General features: G+C 39.4%; 2 protein-coding genes across 2 annotated transcripts; both read left to right on the top strand.

The window, feature by feature from the left end:
• Positions 1–759: 759 nt before the first annotated feature.
• Positions 760–4,710, top strand: LOC122066827 (transcription initiation factor IIF subunit alpha-like; the record flags this gene model as incomplete). Its single annotated transcript, XM_042630658.1, has 5 exons — positions 760–927; positions 1,214–1,342; positions 1,586–1,804; positions 1,911–2,120; positions 4,495–4,710. Coding segments are annotated over 5 exons (942 nt in total), but the record flags the coding sequence as incomplete, so codon positions are not given.
• A 5,413-nt stretch (positions 4,711–10,123) lies between these two features.
• LOC122066826 (TIR-only protein-like) lies at positions 10,124–10,621 on the top strand. The gene is made up of 2 exons (XM_042630657.1): positions 10,124–10,196; positions 10,259–10,621. The coding sequence occupies exons 1-2, from the start codon at positions 10,141–10,143 to the stop codon at positions 10,617–10,619; spliced, it is 417 nt and encodes a 138-aa protein (XP_042486591.1). The 5' UTR covers positions 10,124–10,140; the 3' UTR covers positions 10,620–10,621.
• The last annotated feature ends 8,562 nt before the right edge of the window (positions 10,622–19,183 follow it).

The raw sequence follows: 19,183 nt of genomic DNA, 5'->3' as shown, positions 1-19,183 counted from the left end.
AGACTCACCGCCCATCCTAGGTTTCACAATCCCCGAAAATACCCTGACCGATACTGCCTTTCCACTCCTGAACCCATGTGGTGGTAACTCGATCTATTTTTTTTTTTAATAATTTATTTGAAAAAAAAAAAAAATTCAAAAAGGTTGACTCCTTCACGTCCATCATCCGTTACAAGTTACAACCAACCCAAATTCGGGAAATAGCGAAATCCAATTGTTCAAACTACAAACTACCCCAACCAGATCACGCAAATGCCGCTCGCAAAGTAGGGACCATTAAGACTGCATCCAGCAACGGCAATTTTTTTCTCTCTCTATCTTTCTCGCTCTCGCTCTCTCACCATCTCAGAAAGATGACCGCAGTGAAACATCAAGGTCGATTTCACTGCACAAGGGGCCTCTTCCAATGCCAAAAGGGAGCTGGCTTATGTTTACTTAGACAGAGTGACCTTGAAATCCTCTTGACCCCTGTATTACTCAGGCCAACACAACTCAACAGTAACTATATATGCTACTGATTTATAATTTTCTTCTGTTATGGTTTCTTCTATTTTCCCTGTCTTCCCTCTCACTTTACCTTCCCAAATTAAAAAATCGCACACACAAGTTCATGCATATATATGTAATTTGTAAATTTAGGTCTGTCAAACCATTTTAATTAATTCCTCCAATCCTTCCCTCTTTGTAAAAACCAACTATTTCACCATTTGCAATTTTTTTTCCAGCTCAAACTTGTGCCCTTTTTTTTTTTTTTTTTAATTTCTGCAGGAGTATAATGTTCGATCTAGTTCTACCAGCGATAGAACTTACTTCATTGGAAAATTTGTTACAGGGGTTCCCAATTTTTCAAAGAAGAAAAATGCTGTTAATAAATGGTCTCTCCAAAAAGAAGGGCTACAAGGGTGCCAAGTTACAAATGCTTTGCGGGTATATATTTGCATGAGTTGATAATTGATGAGTGGAAAAGGATAATGTTGAACAGAATTTTTGACATTACAAAAATTTATTGTTGTGCTGGCATTACCCATGGGAGTTTGAAATCATACAGCTCCTTTGTATTTAGATTTTTTAATGGTGGTTATTTCGTTCTAAATTGCTGTCGAGATGTAGCGATCTCGTATCTATCTAACTGGCTATTCACAGTTAAAGGATTTGCTGACATTGGCGAGAGGAAATTTATGCAAAAGATTATTTGCTTGACACATGCTTGCAGGATGAAGAGGATGAGGATGAAGCTATTGAAGAGGAGGGAGGCCTGAGAAAATCTGTAAAGGACCTACAGAAGCTGTTTGGACGAGCCACTGGGCTGCTGGATGATTCAGATGGTAAAGATTATGACTATGTAAGTTCACATGATGTTTGTCTAGACTGCCTTTGGTATAATTTAGAAACATTAACAGCTGCTTTCTGAGCATAATGTGAGAGCTGCATGCCTGCTTCCGTGAAGTATATGAAAATGGTATTGTGGTGGGAATCTGAAAGACATTCCGTAAGGAGTAATTGTGTGGATTCTTTGCTCAATCAATCCTTTTTCCCCAATCTCTACAAATGCATGCTCACCGCCACAATTCTCAATGGTGGACAGATGGACGTTGAGATGGGCCTTTCCCCTGTAGTGGCTCGAAAACAGGAGGATGCACCAAAGGAGGAGCTGGCTGATATCAGCCCCTCAGAAGCAGGACCATCAGGATCTGTACGAGGAATCCCTTCTTCATCAAAGTCAAGTAAGATAAAAAGGAAATCAGGTGGGGATGATGCAGAGGTTGTGACTGGACCACCTGCTGTGAAAGTGAGATTTGATAATGTAAGTTACTTCTTTTGGATGGCTAAACTCGATATGTTCAGGGATGAAACTTACAGTGCTTGCCATTTTTTAAGTGACTGTACATTACATTCTTCTTTTGGCTCAGGAGTCAAAACCATCTGTAAAGGATGAGCGATTTTCCACTCCCAAGAGTAGTGCATCTCCAAAAATTTCAGCTTCATCTGCCAAAGCTGGACCAACACTAGCGACTGGCCCTGTTACTGAGGATGAAGTCAGGGATGTATTGCTGGAAATGGGACCAGTTACAATGCGGGATCTTGTTGCTAAGTTTATAGCAAGACTAAAATCACAGGAGGTATGCCATTACCTTTCTGTCTTCATGTTCTTTGCTACACGATTACAATTCCTGTGTAGACACAATTCAACAGTGCCATTGTTGAAACAATCTTTGCCAATTGAAAATTTAATTTTGTTGGAAACATGCTATTATCTGTAAAATTTGATTCCTCACATACAAAGAAATTTTTTTACTACATCAAACTCCTTGTGACCATATATCTACAATAAGTTTTTGTTGGAATTTTTTTTTTCTTTTTGGGATTTTGATTTGCAATTCAGTTGGTGGTGTTTTGTCCTTGTGAAGATGAAACACACGCTTGTGATGGGACTTTTAAATCTTTCTATTTGAAGTAGAGTGTCCTACTTCTTTATACTTTCAACATAGAGTTTAGTCTTCTACTATTTATTTCTTAAGGTTTGTCAATTTTGTATATATGTATAAGGGTGAATTTCAAAGTGATATGCCTCTTGGAGGATTTATATCGTTATTAGCCTCCTGTTTCTGTATCAGTTTGTTATCAGCCTTCCAGAGCATTTTGATATGTCTCTAAGGTAGAGTGATTCCAACTTTGAGTTCTCTATTAACTGTGATGCCTAGTCATTTTTCTTCCTCAATGTTTTTTATTTTTTATTTTTTGGATGGAGAAAAATATATCAAAGGAGAGAAGACAACCACAAGGCTAGATACAAGCCAAATTAGTTCTTCCTCAATGTTAGACTGATATAAGATTGAACTACTCTTTTTTGAGTTTCCAATTAAAAGAAAAACACCTTCAATAATGATGGATCTAAAAATTGAAGCATAGGTGGTCTCTTTCCATGTGACCTCACTCCTGCCACTAAAGTCAACTAAAGAATGCTGCTTTCTCTAATCTACGTGAGTGAATTCAAGCAGAGCTTTGTTATGTTAAGCTCCGGGTGGAGGAATTCATCAATTCAATTAGAGCTTACCCAGCTTCTTTCGTCCCTGCCTATGACACCCAAGAATACGGCAAGTATCAGATCTGCCTGGGAGATCGGTGAGGTGTTCTCACCAAGAATACGACAAGTGCCAGGGTGTTTGAGAGATCGGTGAGGGTGTGCAAATTTTAGTCCCACATCTCCTAAGAGGAGATTACTGAGTTGGTTGATAACCTCTAGCCTCCTTAACATGACACAACGCGTTTTAATGCCTGGAGACCGATGGGTCAAAGAGGATAATATTGTGCCAAGGTTAATGGGGCTGGGGCATTACAAATGGTATTAGAGTAGCCCGACAGTGTCTGGGGCCACAACGGGGATGCTGTGCCAAAAGGAGGGAAGTTTGTGACACCCAAGAATATGGCAAGTACCAGACCTGACTAGGAAATTGGTGAGGTGTCTCCACCAAGAATACGATAAGTATCAGGTTTTTTGGGAGATTGGTGATGGTATGTAAACTAGTCCCACATTTCCTGGGGGGAGATTACTGGGCTGGTTGATAACCTCTAGCCTCTTTAACATGGCACAACGCGTTTTAAAGCCTCGAGGTCCATGGGCCAAAGATGACAATATTATGCAAAGGTTGTTGCTTCTGATGTTTAAGCTTCTCTTTTTGATCTAGTTTTTATATCCTATGCTGCTGGAATTATCATCAGTGTTATGGAATTTTAGGGGCAGTTGGATGTTCTATAGGATTGATGTTGATAAGCCAAAAGCCTATTGAATCTTTAAGTGAATACCCACAGCATGGGCCCACATTCTAGCTCAATCTTGCTGAAGCACAAGCTAACAATGAAGCTTAGACTCATATCTTTGGTTGTGAGCCCACGACCTTATGGACCCTCAACCCTTTATCTTTTCCACCTTTCTTTTGTTTTCATCCTGGAAATCACCAAATAACTAAGAGGTTAGCAAGCTTGGAATGAAATGAGTGGATTTCCTTGCCAAAGAAATGTTGGCATCAATTTTTTTCCTTTCAGATTATCATAAAAAAATATAAGAAATATTGATAAATGTATATATTTGTAACTCACACCATTTTTGTTAGCTCAGACTAAAAAAGTTTGACCATTTCTATGAGTCATTTTTCTTGAACTAGAGAAAAAGAGATAAAGGGAAATAGATAAAAAGGAACCTTGACAAAGGAAAATGTCATACGTAGGATGTTTGAAGTTCAACTAATATTCTATAATATAAAAACACTTGTCTTCACTTCTTGTCCTAACTTTTCTTGTTTTGTTAAAACATTCTTCTAATATGGTGGTTTATGAGCTTGATGCCATCTCTTGATCATTGAGGATGTAGTTGACCTGTATTTGTATTCCTCCCCCACCTCCCATGCACCCCCTTCCCCCAAGAAAAAAGGGAAAAGAATTGCACACAAATGTGTGTTTTCTTCTGTTTAATCTTATGTGGATTCATTGTTACAGGAAAAGTTGGTTTTTCTAGATATCCTGAAGCGAATTTCTAAGATGATACGTGGACCCAACTATATCGTGTTGAGAGAAAAAAAAAGAGCATCCCAGTGCACGAGGCTCCCGCTATTGCCTGGGTTTTGGAGGGGCAAATGTGTGCAGTTTTACCCCCACTTTGCGGAGAGGCTGTTTCCATGTTTCAAACCTGCAACCATTAATAGCACAACTTAACCGTTGTGCCAATGCTTGCCCACTATACTTGGGCTTTTCTTGCTTTAGGCTGCTGCTTTTGCATTGGGTTGCATATGATACCACGTATTAGGGTGCATCACCAACTCAGGGGTTGGCCATGTTTTCTCCTAAGAAAGATGTGGAACCCTAGTATGTGTAAAATGAGGGTTCTTGTTTCACGGTCCTCCAGAGTGTGCACTTGGGTGGTTGCAAAGCTATAATATATTCTTGTGGATCATTAGATTGGGATTCTCTGTTTTGTTAGCTTCTGTTTCTTTGGGTCCTTTGTGTCATATGCTTTACTATCGAGAGGTTGTAAGAGAACACTAGACTCCTTGTATGAGAAAAGGTATACTTATCTGTTGTTCCCAAGTTGACACTGGGTTGGGGGGGGTGAATCATTATCTTCAAATTCAAAATCTAATTCATACCACACTACCAGCATTGACTTCCACCTCTGCAAGTCCCACGAACTCCAATGTGCAACAATTTTGCCTACACATTTAAAGCAAGACTAAAATTAGAGGAGGTACACCATTACCTTTATGTCCTCACTTTCTTCTCTATTAAATTACAATTACTTTGGAGACACAATTCAACAGCACCATTGTTTAAGCAATATTTGTCCAATTGGATTTTTTTTGGGGATGAATAATAAATGCATTAAAGGGAAAGGAATATACAAGGGGAGAAAAAGGGGTGGGGAGAGGAAATCCAAGCCACAAAAAGGATGACACAGCAAAAGCAAGCGGACAACCAAAAATATTTTTTTTTTTGGGGGGGGGGACTAAGGGGGATACAAGTCATCATGGGGGTGGGGAGAAGATAAGATTGGGTGCAGGGGGGGACCCAGGCAACAACAATGAGCCTATTCCTTAGGTGCTCCTAATTGGTTTAAGCTTGAGAGAAGTAAGCTTGGAGGTAACATCAAAATAGATGGCGGCAGTCCAAATTTAATCATAGGAGTGAGAGTTGGACGTCCATCTAAGCAGATTACTCTCCATCCAAATGTGGTTGATGGTGGCACAAAAAGCAAGCTTGGTGTTGGTGGTGTCGCAAATGGAGGGGCCAGAGAAGGTCATGTCAACCTAGATCCATTCTCTACTGAAGGAAAGATTGATCTTCTGTTAGGCCAGCAGTAGGTGAGGACTTTATTGCAAATGGAAGCAGAGAAGGGGCAGGAGAAAAATAGATGGTCTTTGTCTTGGGTCACCAATTGATTTTTTTTTTCTTTTTGTTGGAAACATGATATTATTTGTACAATTAGATTCGTCACATACAAAGAAATTTTTTTACCACATCAAACTCCTTGTGACATATCTCCATAAGTTTTTGTTGGAATTCTTTTTGGGATTTTGATTGCAATTCAATTGGTGGTGTTTTGTCCATATGAGGATGGAATACACGCTTGTGATGGGACTTTTAAGTCTCTCCATTTGAAGTAGAGTGGCCTACTTCTTTATCCTTACTTTCAACATAGAGTTTAGTCTTCTACTATCTATTTCTTAAGGTTTGTCTTCAAATTTTGTATCTAAGTATGTAAGGTGAATTTCAAAGTGGTGTGCCTTTTGGTGGATTGTTATTCGTTATTAGCCTCCTGTTCTTTATCAGTTTGCTATCAGCCTTCCAGAGCAATATGTTGATGTGCTTCTAAGATAGAGTGATTCAATCTTTGAGTTCTCTACCAACTGTGACGCCTCATCATTTTTCTTCCTCAATGTCTGACTGGTATAAGATTGAACTACTCTTTTTTTAGAAATTTCAATTTGGGGGTGGGGGGTGGGGGGTGGGGGGTGGGTAGGGGAACTCTTCAAAATAGATAGATCTACACATTGAAGCATAATATCATCATTCTATGGTATTTCAGGGGTAGTTGAATGTTCTATAGGATTTTGATGTTGATAAGCCAAAAGCCTATATGATCTTTAAGTGAATACAGGCAGAATGGGCCCACGTTATAGCTCAATCCCGCTGAAGCCCAAGCTAACAGTGAGGCTCAGATTCCTATCTTTGGTGCTGAACCCATGACCTTGGGGAACCTCAGGCATTTATCTTTTCCACCTTTCTTTAGTTCAATCATCCTGGAAATCACCAATAACTTGGGGGTTGTTGAACGGTCAAGGGGGAACTGATGAACCCAAATATGGTCTAATTCTGAGAGATCTATTCTGGTTGTGAATATGTGCCTTTTCTTCTGTTTAAACTTATGTGGGTTCATTGTTACAGGACAAGTTGGCTTTTAATGATATCTTGATGCGAATTACTAGATTAAGACGTCGTCCCAAATATATTGTATTGAGAGAGAAATGACAATAGGCCACATACTTGGGCTTATCTGCCCTTCGGTTGTTGCTTTTTCAATGGGTTGCATATGCTACCACATATTGGGGAGTGGCACCAACTCAGGTGTTGACCATGTTTTCTTCCAGGTAAAATGTAGAACCTAGAGTCTGTAAAATGATTGTTCTTGTTTTTCCAAGGTCCTCCAGAATGCGAGCTACACAGACTATATACCGTATTCTTGTGGATCATTAGCTTGGGATTCTCCATTTTGTTATCTCATGTTTCTTTGGGTCTTTTCTGTCATATGCTTTATAATCGAGGGGTTATCGAGAACTCCAGATTCCTTGTCTGTGGAAAGGTATGCTATCTGCTTCATACAGTCAGAATAGTAACCTTCTTTGAGCATTATGTTCTGAAAACTGGCTAGAATAATATCAAGATCGGTCATTACTTCCCCCCCCCCCAACCCACCCCTTCTTGTTAACCCATAAATAGCAGGTTCATGTATTTGGTACTGAGGTGCTGGACAACGGCAACTCTGTTTAATTATTTGTGCAACTCATTGTTTGGCAAAGAACATGTCCATGGTTCAACTTCAGATATTTGTTTAAGAAATTTATCTAATCTTTTTTACTTAAATATCAAAGGATACATTGTTATGCGATTGACACTAGTGGTGAGCTAGTAATTACTACTCTAGATTGCAATTTAAGTTCCTCAGAGTGGATCATCTCACTAGACACATTTTTTTTGATCTTGTGTTTCTCTGGGGTTGATGTAATTACTTAAATACCTAAGGATGCATATTTATTTCGGAATGGCTAGCTCTGCATTTATCGACAATGCTTTGTTTGCATTGAATTGGTGGCCAGGTGATCTTTGAGAACAAGCAATGCAGCAGAGAGAGGCAACCCATGCTCACCACATTCACTAGAAAAGGTAAAAGGACCTTGTAATATATATTCTCATCAATGGAATTGAACATGGGAACCACGTTCGATCACAGCTTATCTCTTATTCTGTTTTTCGTTTATCTTGAAGTTCAAGTCTATTAATCTATCTATGGTCACATCCTCCTCTCTAATGAATCACCTTTTTTTGCTACTAGGTTGTTTAGTTTTTAATTTCTTTGGGGTTTTACTCCACCTACGTTTGGTTGAAAGGGAAGTGAAATTTTCATACTTAAAAAAGAAACGTTTGTAATCATTATCCATGTGACTATGCCATTATTTCACATCATTCTATACTTGGTTATTAATTTTCTTTTTATTTTGCCTCCAAAATTCTTTACTATAATATGTAAAATAAAAATTAAATGTAAAATGTATCATTACTAAATATGATTAAAAAGATTAAGTAGTTTCTACAATCACATGGAGTCATGGTTCTAAAAAATGGAACAGAAAGGTCAGTATTAGCCATAAGAGAATAATATCGGTCTTGATCGATCCCTGATCTTGACCTTTTTGATTTAGATACACATATATGATCCAAGGGTAAAATCATAATAAAATTTTATTTAAACAAGAAAAAGAGGGTAGATTTGTACGATATGGCCTGATCCAGACCATTCTAGAAAGGTATCGGAATGTTTTCAGCCTTGACTAATCTTATGACTGCTCCATGCTTTAGAACCTTGCGAAATTTTTTTTTTTTTAGTATGAAAATTTCACTTCCCTTCCCTTTAAATATCCTTCGCAATTAATAGAGGCGGAAGAATTTAGGTTTACTATGACGATGTTTATTGGACTTTAGGATTTCTATTGTGACTTATTTCGCAATTTGGGTACTTGAATCTGTTTCATATCAACATTTACCAAGCTAGTAGTTATGATCCTTTCTTTTTCTTTTCTTTCACTTTTCTCTTGGATTTGTTTATTGAGGAGTGCCTGACATTTCGGCAATTGGTTCTGCAATATTGAGGTTTAATTTTGGTGCAAAAACAATCCATTTTGTTTGAAAATAAATGAGAGAATCATGAGTTTCAATACGTGCTTAATACCCTAGTAGCAGAATTGGGATAAAGGCCTTTCTCTTTCTTTCTTTGTGATTTTGTGATACTTTTTTTCCGAGTAGGAGAGCTGGTTTGTGAAAAACTTATGATTCCGGTTCCTATATGGTTCGGATCCGATTTCTATACTAAATTTATAATATATATCTACTATATTATAGTAGATATTATCTACATGGTTTTAGATTTAGTATTATAAAATCTAAAACTAATATTAGTAAGATATATTATAAAATATTAGTATTAAATGTCTTAATATACTATAATATATTACTATTATACTATATTAATATACTATAATGTATTGATATTCAAATTCGATTCGATTTTGATTCTAATCATATGTTCCTATGTTGGAACCGAAAAGTAATCAAGTCCCAGCTGGCCAGCTCGATTCTATTCCCTAGATCTGGATTGTAATCATATTTCATTCGATTTGATTTGATTCTAGACATTCAGTTCAAAACTAATTTTGATTTTTTATTTCAATTCTGATTTGACACCCTTGACCAAAGATGAAATGAAGGAGGAGAACCCACCAAGTAGCCAGAAATTAATCCCTTTTGGCGAGCAAGTGGTCGTCTGCATTGGAGCAGCGTGGATTATGCGAAAACATAACAAAAATAGAACTAGTAAGAAAATGGTAACCCTCCCATTATTTGTCCACATTTGAGTAGGAATGGGCATGTTAAAGATGTCATGTCAACAAAAATGAGTTTGAGTAGGAATGGGCATGAATGGGCATGTTAAAGATGTCGTATCAACAAAAATGAGTTTGAGTAGGAATAGGCATGTTAAAGATGTCGTGTCAACAAAAATGAGTTTTTGTTGTAAAGAAGCTTTCTCTTCGGTTGTTATGACGTTGTTTTAGGTAATCTTGTAATTTTTCCAATATAATATGTGGCACATGACTTATAAAGGTCCTTGTTAGCCCTTTTGTTGGCACCCGAAGCCAACTGGACTCTCTTGTTGGTGGGCCTCATATGAATTTTGTGGAAGCCGTCAAAACCCACTGGATCCACACAGTTGACCAAAATATAAGATAGAGGGCTTATATGAATTCCAGAATCGGTATAGGATTTGCTAATTCTTCGAGAGAGAGAGAGAGACAGAGGCGGCCTTTCTGCTTCAAAAAAATGAGTTTTTGTTGTAAAGAAGCTTTCTCTTCGGTTGTTTCTGCTAATTCATTTAGGTTTGTAATATCTCTCTCTTATTTATGATCTAATCTGTTATATTCACTCTCTGCTTGTACAGCAATAGCAGACAAAAGCAAACAGTCTTCTTCTCCGGAAGGCTAACTACTGCTCTCTGCTTGTACAGCAATAGCAGACAAAAGCAAACAGTCTTCTTCTCCAGAAGGATAACTACTGCTTGCAGGTCTCCTCATTCCATTGACGTCTTCATAAACCACCGTGGGATGGACACGAAACGCAATGTCGCTGCCTTGCTTTACGACCGTTTCGCCAACCTAAACCTCAATCCCTTTTTAGATTATAAGAGCATGAAGCCTGGCGAAGAGCTTAAGGAGGTCATTGAAACTGCTATAAGAGACTGTAAGGTTGGGGTGGCCATCTTCTCTCCAAATTATTGCACTTCTCACAACTGCCTCCATTAATTGGCTCTGATGATGGAATGCGAGAAGAAAATCATTCCCATTTTCTATGATGTCAAGACCTCCGATCTTGTGCTTGTGGATGATGTAACCTTTCAGGCGAAGCAGCTTCATAGGTTTAGTTTGGCGCTTGAGCTGGCCAAGGACAGGGTCGGCATCTCGTTTGATTCGTCCAAAGGGTATGTAATTAAATAACATATAATTTTTTTTTTCTAAGTTTTAAAGCTAATGGTTAATTGCTTGAGATAATTACTGTTTCTTCAATGGGTCTTCCAGGGATTGGTCCGATCTGATCAAAAGAGTTTCGGATAGGGTGGTGGAAATCTTGATGGAATTGGAAGCGACAGGAGGAAAAAGTTACCAGCATCATGAGTAGAAACAGACCATTCTGGTGTTAAAATTTTGGTTTATAGAGAGGGATCCCTGTGTTTACTGAAAAGAAAAAGAAATTGATGAGAAAGGAGATAAGAGAGATATTGTTATATAATAATGTGTATGATATTATCCATGTGATTATGGGTTCATGTAATTGTGGGATCAGTATGGTCCCACGTAACTAGTCCAGAATACCCGTTCTTAGAAAAAAAAAAAAAAATGGGTGTGTAATACCCCTCATTATCACTGTTTTGACTTCGACTTTTTATATAAGGGTAAATAAAGTAATTTCACATTAAAAGAATATCAAATGTTTTAAATGTTTTAAAGTAATTTCACCACCATTCCCATCACACCCACCTTCTTACCCTCTGACAATGTAGTCGATCCTATTCTAAACTTGAACAGCCCTTTTTCCAAGAGCCTGATGTTCATCTCAATGCCCATTTTTTGACCTTAATTACCAACTTTTATGACCTAGAGAAGTCTAAATTGAAATTGCAATATATGAAACTTGCTGATGTTATTCAGTTCAGGTTCTTTTATTTTAAATTAGATGACATATATAATGCGACGGTCAACCGTAGTATGTCTAACTAGGTTCATGTCCGTTAAAATAAAACACGTCCATTATTTATTCATACTAACCACCCATGGCTTCACCCAAATCCCCAAAAAAAAGGGTTTAGCTAGCCATGAGAATGGTGGTGATCATGCTGCTTAAATTAAAAATAAAAGACAAAGTAATGGAAATTAAATTTAAAATAAAAGAACATGAACTGAAGAACAACTGTAGAATTTTATTGAAAAAGAGAATAAATTCCAAGCTTCCGCACATCCAAACTCCAAAGATGCTTCTAAATCTTCAATTACAACTTTAATGGCTCTAATGAAATTTTGCAGAGAAAATAAAAAATTACAACTTGTAAACATAAATTATTCAAAATTAAACTAATGAAGTAAAAGAAGAAAGATAGGGGAGAAGGAGCTTGGTTCCTTTAGAGAGAGGAGAACTCCTCTATTTATAGAGTTTAGCTACCTAAAGAATAAGAAGAAAAAAAAAAAGCAAAACGTATAATAGAAACTACTTAAAATTTGATAATCTCAATTCCCTTTACAATATTTCCCTTAATCCTAAAATGGAAAGATATGATAGGATTCTTCTAGAATATTGTCCAATATAGAAGATTATGAATATGAAACTATTAAAAATTCATCCCAACATGTGGTTAAAAACCAAAATAGAAGGTTGACTCAACCTAAATCTTCATTGTAGAAATCGTCCACCTCATAGAAATCCTTGTAATTTATTTTGTAGATTTTGCCAAAAGAGAATCTTCTAGGCTCTGGCCAAGCTCAATAAAGTTTGGTTCCTTGGGCCGAATTTGACACTTGGTCAGCTTTTGGTCTGAATTCTGAAAACAAGAGAAAATACTTAAAGTAGCCCTATTCTGGGAATTAAATGATGTAAATAATTGGACTAATTTACATATAAAAAAAAATGCTCAACAATGGAGACAACCTCTCCTCCCTCACTATTGGTTCTATATAGATATGGATTTTTGGCTAATCTAGTGTGCTTGGCACTCTTAATTGTTCTCATCACTTGCAATGATTCTTGTTATTCTCTCTAAACTTGGTACCATTGTTTCTAGATTGGTTATTTAACAATTTCTACTAGTCATGTTGATGGATCTTTTTTTTTTTTTTTTTTTTTTCTTCAAAGGGACAAAGTCTAGATTTTTCTCCCTTTATTTTCAGAACTTGATCTTAGTAACAATTCATATTGGAAAATATTCTTATTCAATTAGAATTGCTCTATTCTTATTCATGTTCTCAGTTGTTTTCTTATATGTGAGCATTTAGCTCAAATAGGTAGAGCACTTGGGTATTAAATATTCCCCAAGAAATGGTGGTTCAAATCCATCAAGACTCATTGATTTTTTTCTTTTATATTTCATTTTTTGAATTCTTATATCATAAGAATTCAAAAAATTCAATAAGTCTCGATAGATTCGAACCATTATCTCTTGGGGAATCCCTCCCCAAGAGTCTAGCCGTTTGAGCAAAAGACTCACATACAACTAATAAGAATATCTTCCAGTATTTACTAAGATCAATTTCTGAAAACAAAGGAAAATATTACTAGAGTTTTTAGTTTTTACCCTCGAAGCCATAACAATTGCAAGGATCCATCAACATGATTAGTAAAAAGTATTAAAAAATCAATATGGAAATAGAAGAGGTACTAAGTGATGCAGATTAATCACCAAAATAGGCTCGTTTTATTAGGAATAAACCTAGGATTGTGTTTCATACATGTTGGGCCTTTGATCCCATGTGTTTTGATTGTATTGGGCCACTTTTATGGGTCCAAAAGATGAGCTCTAAGATTGAGTATGGGATTGCTAGTTAGTTTCCCTTTTAGGTTGGCTTGATGGGGCTTATTTAGTTTCTAATTTCAGCATTACTTAGTTTCCAAATTCAATACTTAGTTAGCTTCTAATTTCAGTACTTGTAATTCCTAGTTTCTATTTCCAGCTTTAGTAACTAGAAGAGTTTCTATTTTCTTTAGTTTCCTATTTCAGTTTTTAGAAACTAGAGTTAGTTTCTATTTTCTTGTAACCCCATCATTATTATAAATAAAGGAGAGGGCTCCCATTAAGCCCCACGATTTATGAATGAAAAAAAAAAAGTTTGCTGCTATGTCTCTGCTGGGACTGCTGTGTGTTTGATCACAGTGGAAGGGAGTGATGTTTGATCCATTCAACTCCTTGGGGTGGGAAGCCCAAGAGGATCTACTACAAGTGTTTTCTTCTTCAAGCATTTTCTTTATTCTCAAAGGTTATTTCAAGGTCTACTACTGTTACAGGTATTTATATCAGTCCTTATTCTCAGTTCTGTCTAGCAATAGGCATTCCTGTGAAGACACTTCAACTTCTGCCCAGGCCTATCCTACGGTTAATTTTGGCTGCGATTTTAACCTAAGGTTCCACCCATACAAAGGGGAACTCGATCCAGAGTTGAGGCCCTTCTGACCTCAGGTTGCTAAGCTATCAAAGATCTCCCTATTCTGGCTGATTCTGGTTAGTTCAGATTCTGCCCACTGAAATTGATAGATCTGGTTCTGTCCTCCTCCGTTTCTGTGGAATTTTATTCATGATTATGATCTGTTAGAAGTTAGAACCCTATTCCTATATCTGAGTTAGGCTTTCATTTGGTTTATATTTGACTGATCTGAAGTTTTCTTTAGTTCTGGCCGATTGTGTTTCTTCCCAGATATGAGTTCTGGTTTGACTTCCCTGTTCCTGTGGTGTTTTGTTATTGACTGTGAGTTGTTAATACCCTATACCTGCTGCTGGTTTAATCCTATTGATTGGTGTAACATCAGATGTCAGAAATTCCAATTTCTGGGTTTGACAATTCTGATTTACAAGGACTGGTTGACTCTTTACTTCTGGTCTGCTGTTGCTGCCTATCTTTGGGTGATTGTTGGTTGTTCTTAGATTAAAAGTTCCTGCAGATTGAGACTTGGTTAGACCCCTACCCTAATCTACATTACTAAGCTTAGAGAGAATAACAAGAACTACCGACAATAAAAACAATCAAGAGATCAAGAGTGAGGAAGTCCTCCCTCACTATTGGTTGTATATAGACATGGATTTTTGGCTAATCTGCAATGATTTTTGTTATTCTCTCTAAGCTTGGTACCGTTGTTGTTTCTAGATTAGTTCTTTAACAATTTTTACTAGTCATGTTAATGGATCTTTTCTTTTCTTTTCCTTCAAAAGGACAGTCTAGATTTTTCTCCTTTTATTTTCAGAACTTGATCTTAGTAACGATTCATATTAGAAGATATTCTTATTCAATAAGAATTGCTCTATTCTTATTCAACTAGAATTGTTCTCAGTTGTTTTCTTATATGTGAGCCTTTAGCTCAAACAGGTAGAGCACTTGGGTAATAGGGATTCCCCAAGAAATGGTGGTTCGAATCCATCAGAACTTATTGATTTATTTTTTATTTTTTTATATTTCATTTTTTGAATTTTTTATGTCATAAGAATTCAAAAAAATCAGTGAGTCTTGATAGATTTGAAACATTATCTCTTAAGGAATCCTTCCCCAAGAGTCTAGCTATTTGAGTTACAGAGTTACATACAAAAAGCAAATGAGAGAAATCTAACTGAATAAAAATATCTTCAAGTACTTACTAAGATCAAGCTCTGAAAACAAGGGAAAAATCACTGAAGTTTTTAGTTTTTACCCTCGAAGCCATATAATTGCAAGGATCCATCAACACGATTAGTAAAAATTATTAAAAATTCAATATGAAAATAGAAGAGGTACTAAGCTAAGAGAGAATAGCAAGAACTAACGGCGATAAGAATAATCAAGAGATCAAGATTGAGGGAGGAGAAGCTTCACTTGTCTTCATCAAGTATGAACTACACTTCATCTATTTATACATAAGATATACAAAACAAGTCTTTTTTTCTTTTAATAGATGATTTCCATGTCAATCTTTAAGTGGTAGAACTTAATTTGTACATTAATAGGTGGAACAAGTACTGTCAAAGCAATGCATGGTATACAAACATAGGAAAAATAACAAATGTAACCCAACTTGCTCTTTATGCTATTAGAGATGAATTACACAATCAATGAAGCTTGAAAAGGCTTCTCTTCTCCAAAGTTGGATTTACTTTCAATAAATAATAAATTAACTTCATAAAAGTGTGGCAAATCACCTTCCACGGGTTTGCCTCCCATACGATCAAGTTTGTTAGTAAATGTAAGCCTAGGAATTAGTACCTTCTTATTGCCGATCAACAATACTAGCCACTGCAACACTCAAATTTCAGTTCTCTCTACAACTAGAAGCTCTATGGATTTTACTGCTCGACTTGGGAGAATTCTTAAGATGCTATTGGAGGATTCCAAAGCCAAAGAAGGTGGATTCCTGCACCCTTTCTCTTATCAATTCTTCTTCTCAATTTCCTTCTACTTCACTATAAGTTTCAGGTCAGTTTCCAACATAAACGTAGCTAGTAACACCCTTGTTTCCCTTCTAACACTAAAAAGGCTTATTCTTCCAGTGGTCAAGAGATGATTTACGAAAGAGCTACAAAAGAAACACCCATGTTTCCCTTCTAACACTAAAAAGGCTATTCCCGATGAACTCCTCCCCCTGCCGTAGCGGTTGCTCCTATCCTCGATGAACTCCTCCCCCCTGCCCTTGCCGTTGCTCCTGTCCTCACTCCTGCTTCCTCCCCTTCCAACTCTCCCTCTATCTCCCCCCTCCCTTCCCCCCCTCTTCCCCAATCTTGGTCCTCTTGCCTTACCTCTTCTTCCTCCATCCCTCAAGAGGACCTCTCCCTTCACTTTGTCCCTCCCTCCATCCTTGGCGACAAGTGTATTGGTAGGCACCTCGTGGCCTCTCTCAACTCTGAAGTTTATAAATGGCGGTTCTGTCTGGTCGGGCACTTCCTTGGCAGCCGTCCCCCCTTCCTTATTGTCAAGTGATCCCTCAGAAATCAGTGGAAGGCCTCTGGTCATCTTGACTTCCACTTACTGGGTAATGGCATCTTTCTCTTCAACTTCTCAAATGACTCCGATATGCACAAAGATCTGGAAGGTGGTCCATGGCATGTGGGAAAAAAACCCATCTTCCTTCGTCAATGGAACACACATTTGCATCTCCACAAGCTAGACTACAGATCCATCCCTCTTTGGATCTCGTTGCCCAACATTCCCCTGCATCTATGGTATCAAAAGGGCTTGAGCTTGATTGGATCAGTGATAGGTACTCCCCTCTTCACAGATATCAGAACCAGAAGAATGCAACCGCCTATCCTATGCGAGAATATGTGTGGAAGTCTCGGCTGATCGACCTCCCCCCACCTCTGTCCTCCTCATGGACGACGAAGGGATCTCGACATATCAAGTATGTTACGACTGGGCTCCTCCACATTGTGTTACCTGTAAGGTTTTCGGCCATCGTTCTGTGGAATGTCCAAAATTCCAGCCCCCTAAATCTGATGAATTGATGGAATACCCTCCACCATCCACTGAAACTTCTTCCGCCAACTTGCACCTCCCCCCCTCCGTCACCCCTCACATCCCAATTGCCGCCAACACTTCCCTCCACTGCCGCACCACCTTTTCCCCCTCCAATAACACCATTGTTCACCCATCTTCTCCCCACTCCACCGCCACCCTAAGAAACCCTAGCCAGGGCCAAAAAACCATCAGAACCAGTCGCCTGATGCTTCACCGACATGGTTCTCCTTCTCCTAGAAGACGGCGCTCTAACGATCTCTGCCTCTACAAGGGCCTGCTCTCATAAAAAAGTGGTTGATCCTCTGCTTGGCCGGCACCCCTTTGTTGATGCCTACAATCGCCTGTCGCCTGGGCTCCTTTCCTCTTTGTTGCCTCCTCCTTCCTCCTTTTTGTCACCTCCTCCTTCCTCCTTTTTGTCGACTATCTCCACCCTACCCTCTTCTTTAGCTATTTTTGGATGCCCTCCTCACACATCGACCCTCCCCCCTTTACTCCTTCTCCCTTTCTGTGTTCTCCTCATTTTTCCCCTTGTCCCCACTTCCACTTCCTCCCTCCATTCTTCTGGAAATGTGTGTGCTCCTTCGGCCCAACCCTCTGCTCCTCTCTCGGCCCACTAGTCTAAGCCAGCCTCATCCTTGGCTAATGTCCCATTTTCTAGCACCTCTACCCTCTCTCAAGCCCAACTCACTTCCAAGCCCATCATGTGTGCTTCTTGCTCGGTCCATCCTTTGGCCAAGCGTACCCATCACTCCTTGCTACCTACCGGACCCGAAAACCCTTCTCCACCTCCTGTGTGACTCCCCTCCCCTGTTACAGCATTTCGCATCCCCTGGACCGGCACCTGACTTCCATCCTTCCCCCCTCTCACCCTCGTTTTGGGCCCTTCCCCCCCGTTGGCCTCCTCTCTGGCCACCAACCTCTCGGATTTTGCCTCCACCAGCTCCTCTGGGCCTCCTCTCTGCTACTACTCTACCACGACGTCGGCCTTCCTGCCCGGCCCCATCTCCATCAACTCCTCTGGGTCCCTCTCAATTAGTCCCATATGCCCTTTGGCTCCCATCTCTGCTACCGCTCCTCCTGGTCCTCTTGAGTCTCTCCTAAACTGCCACGCCTCCGTCTCCTCCACTAGCTCCCCTGGGCCTTGCAATCCCCCTACCACGACGCCTGCCTCCCTGCCCGGCACTATCTCCACTAGCTCCTTTGGGTCCCTCTCAGCCAGTCCCGTCTGCCCCATGGCTCCCGCCTTTGTCGCCACTCCTCTTGGTACTCTGGAGTACCTCCCAGACTCCCCTGCCTTTGGCTCCTCCACCTGCTCCTTCAAACCCTACAGTCTCCGCGCCACGACGCCGGCTCCTTAGCTCGGCCTTGCAGTCTCCTACTCCTATCGGCCTCCTTTCTCTTCTGCTAACAGTCCCCTGGTCCCTGATGGATCCTTGCTGGCGAAAGGTTGTGTCCCCTCTGGCCCTCCCCTGATGCCACTCTCTCAGGTAGGGGTGTCAATTAGTGGCCCAACCCGACTAAACCAACCGGGACCGACCGTTTATAGACCGGCCCGGCCCGGACCGTTTATTAAACGTGTCGGGCTTGAGCCCGGCCCGTTTATAAATGGTCGGTCTCGGTTTTGCTACTTGGACCATCGGGCGCCCGACCGAGACCGACCGAATAATGCCCGACCGAGACCGGCCTATTGTGCACCGACTTGGCCCGACCCTTTAATGATTGTAAAATACCTATTTTACCCCCCAAATTAAATAATAAAAACTAAAAAGTAAAGACATGTTCACATTTTAAATAATGGTTATATTTGGTATCATTTATTGATTTATTGTCATTTTTTTGGGCTTGCATGAGTGGGCCAGAATATAATAGCACATTTTAAAGAGGGCCCGTTTAAAAAACCGGTTAAAGCGCGTTTAACATTAAACATGTCCGTAGCCCAGTTAAGGCCCGACTAAAGCCCGATTAAGGTAGCCCGATTATAGCCCGAGACCGACCGACCGAATATAAAGTGTACCATGCCCTCAATAACTAAGCCCGATTAGTTAAATGGGCGGACATGGTGTAGCCTTTGAAAGTCTTCAAGCCCGATTAAGCCCGACCGAAACCGAACCGGCCCGACCGGTTGACACCCC

The sequence above is a fragment of the Macadamia integrifolia genome, unplaced genomic scaffold (genome assembly GCF_013358625.1).
Source record: "Macadamia integrifolia cultivar HAES 741 unplaced genomic scaffold, SCU_Mint_v3 scaffold2604, whole genome shotgun sequence".
Taxonomy (NCBI): Eukaryota; Viridiplantae; Streptophyta; class Magnoliopsida; order Proteales; family Proteaceae; genus Macadamia; species Macadamia integrifolia.
This window is presented reverse-complemented; position numbering and strand designations above follow the sequence as displayed.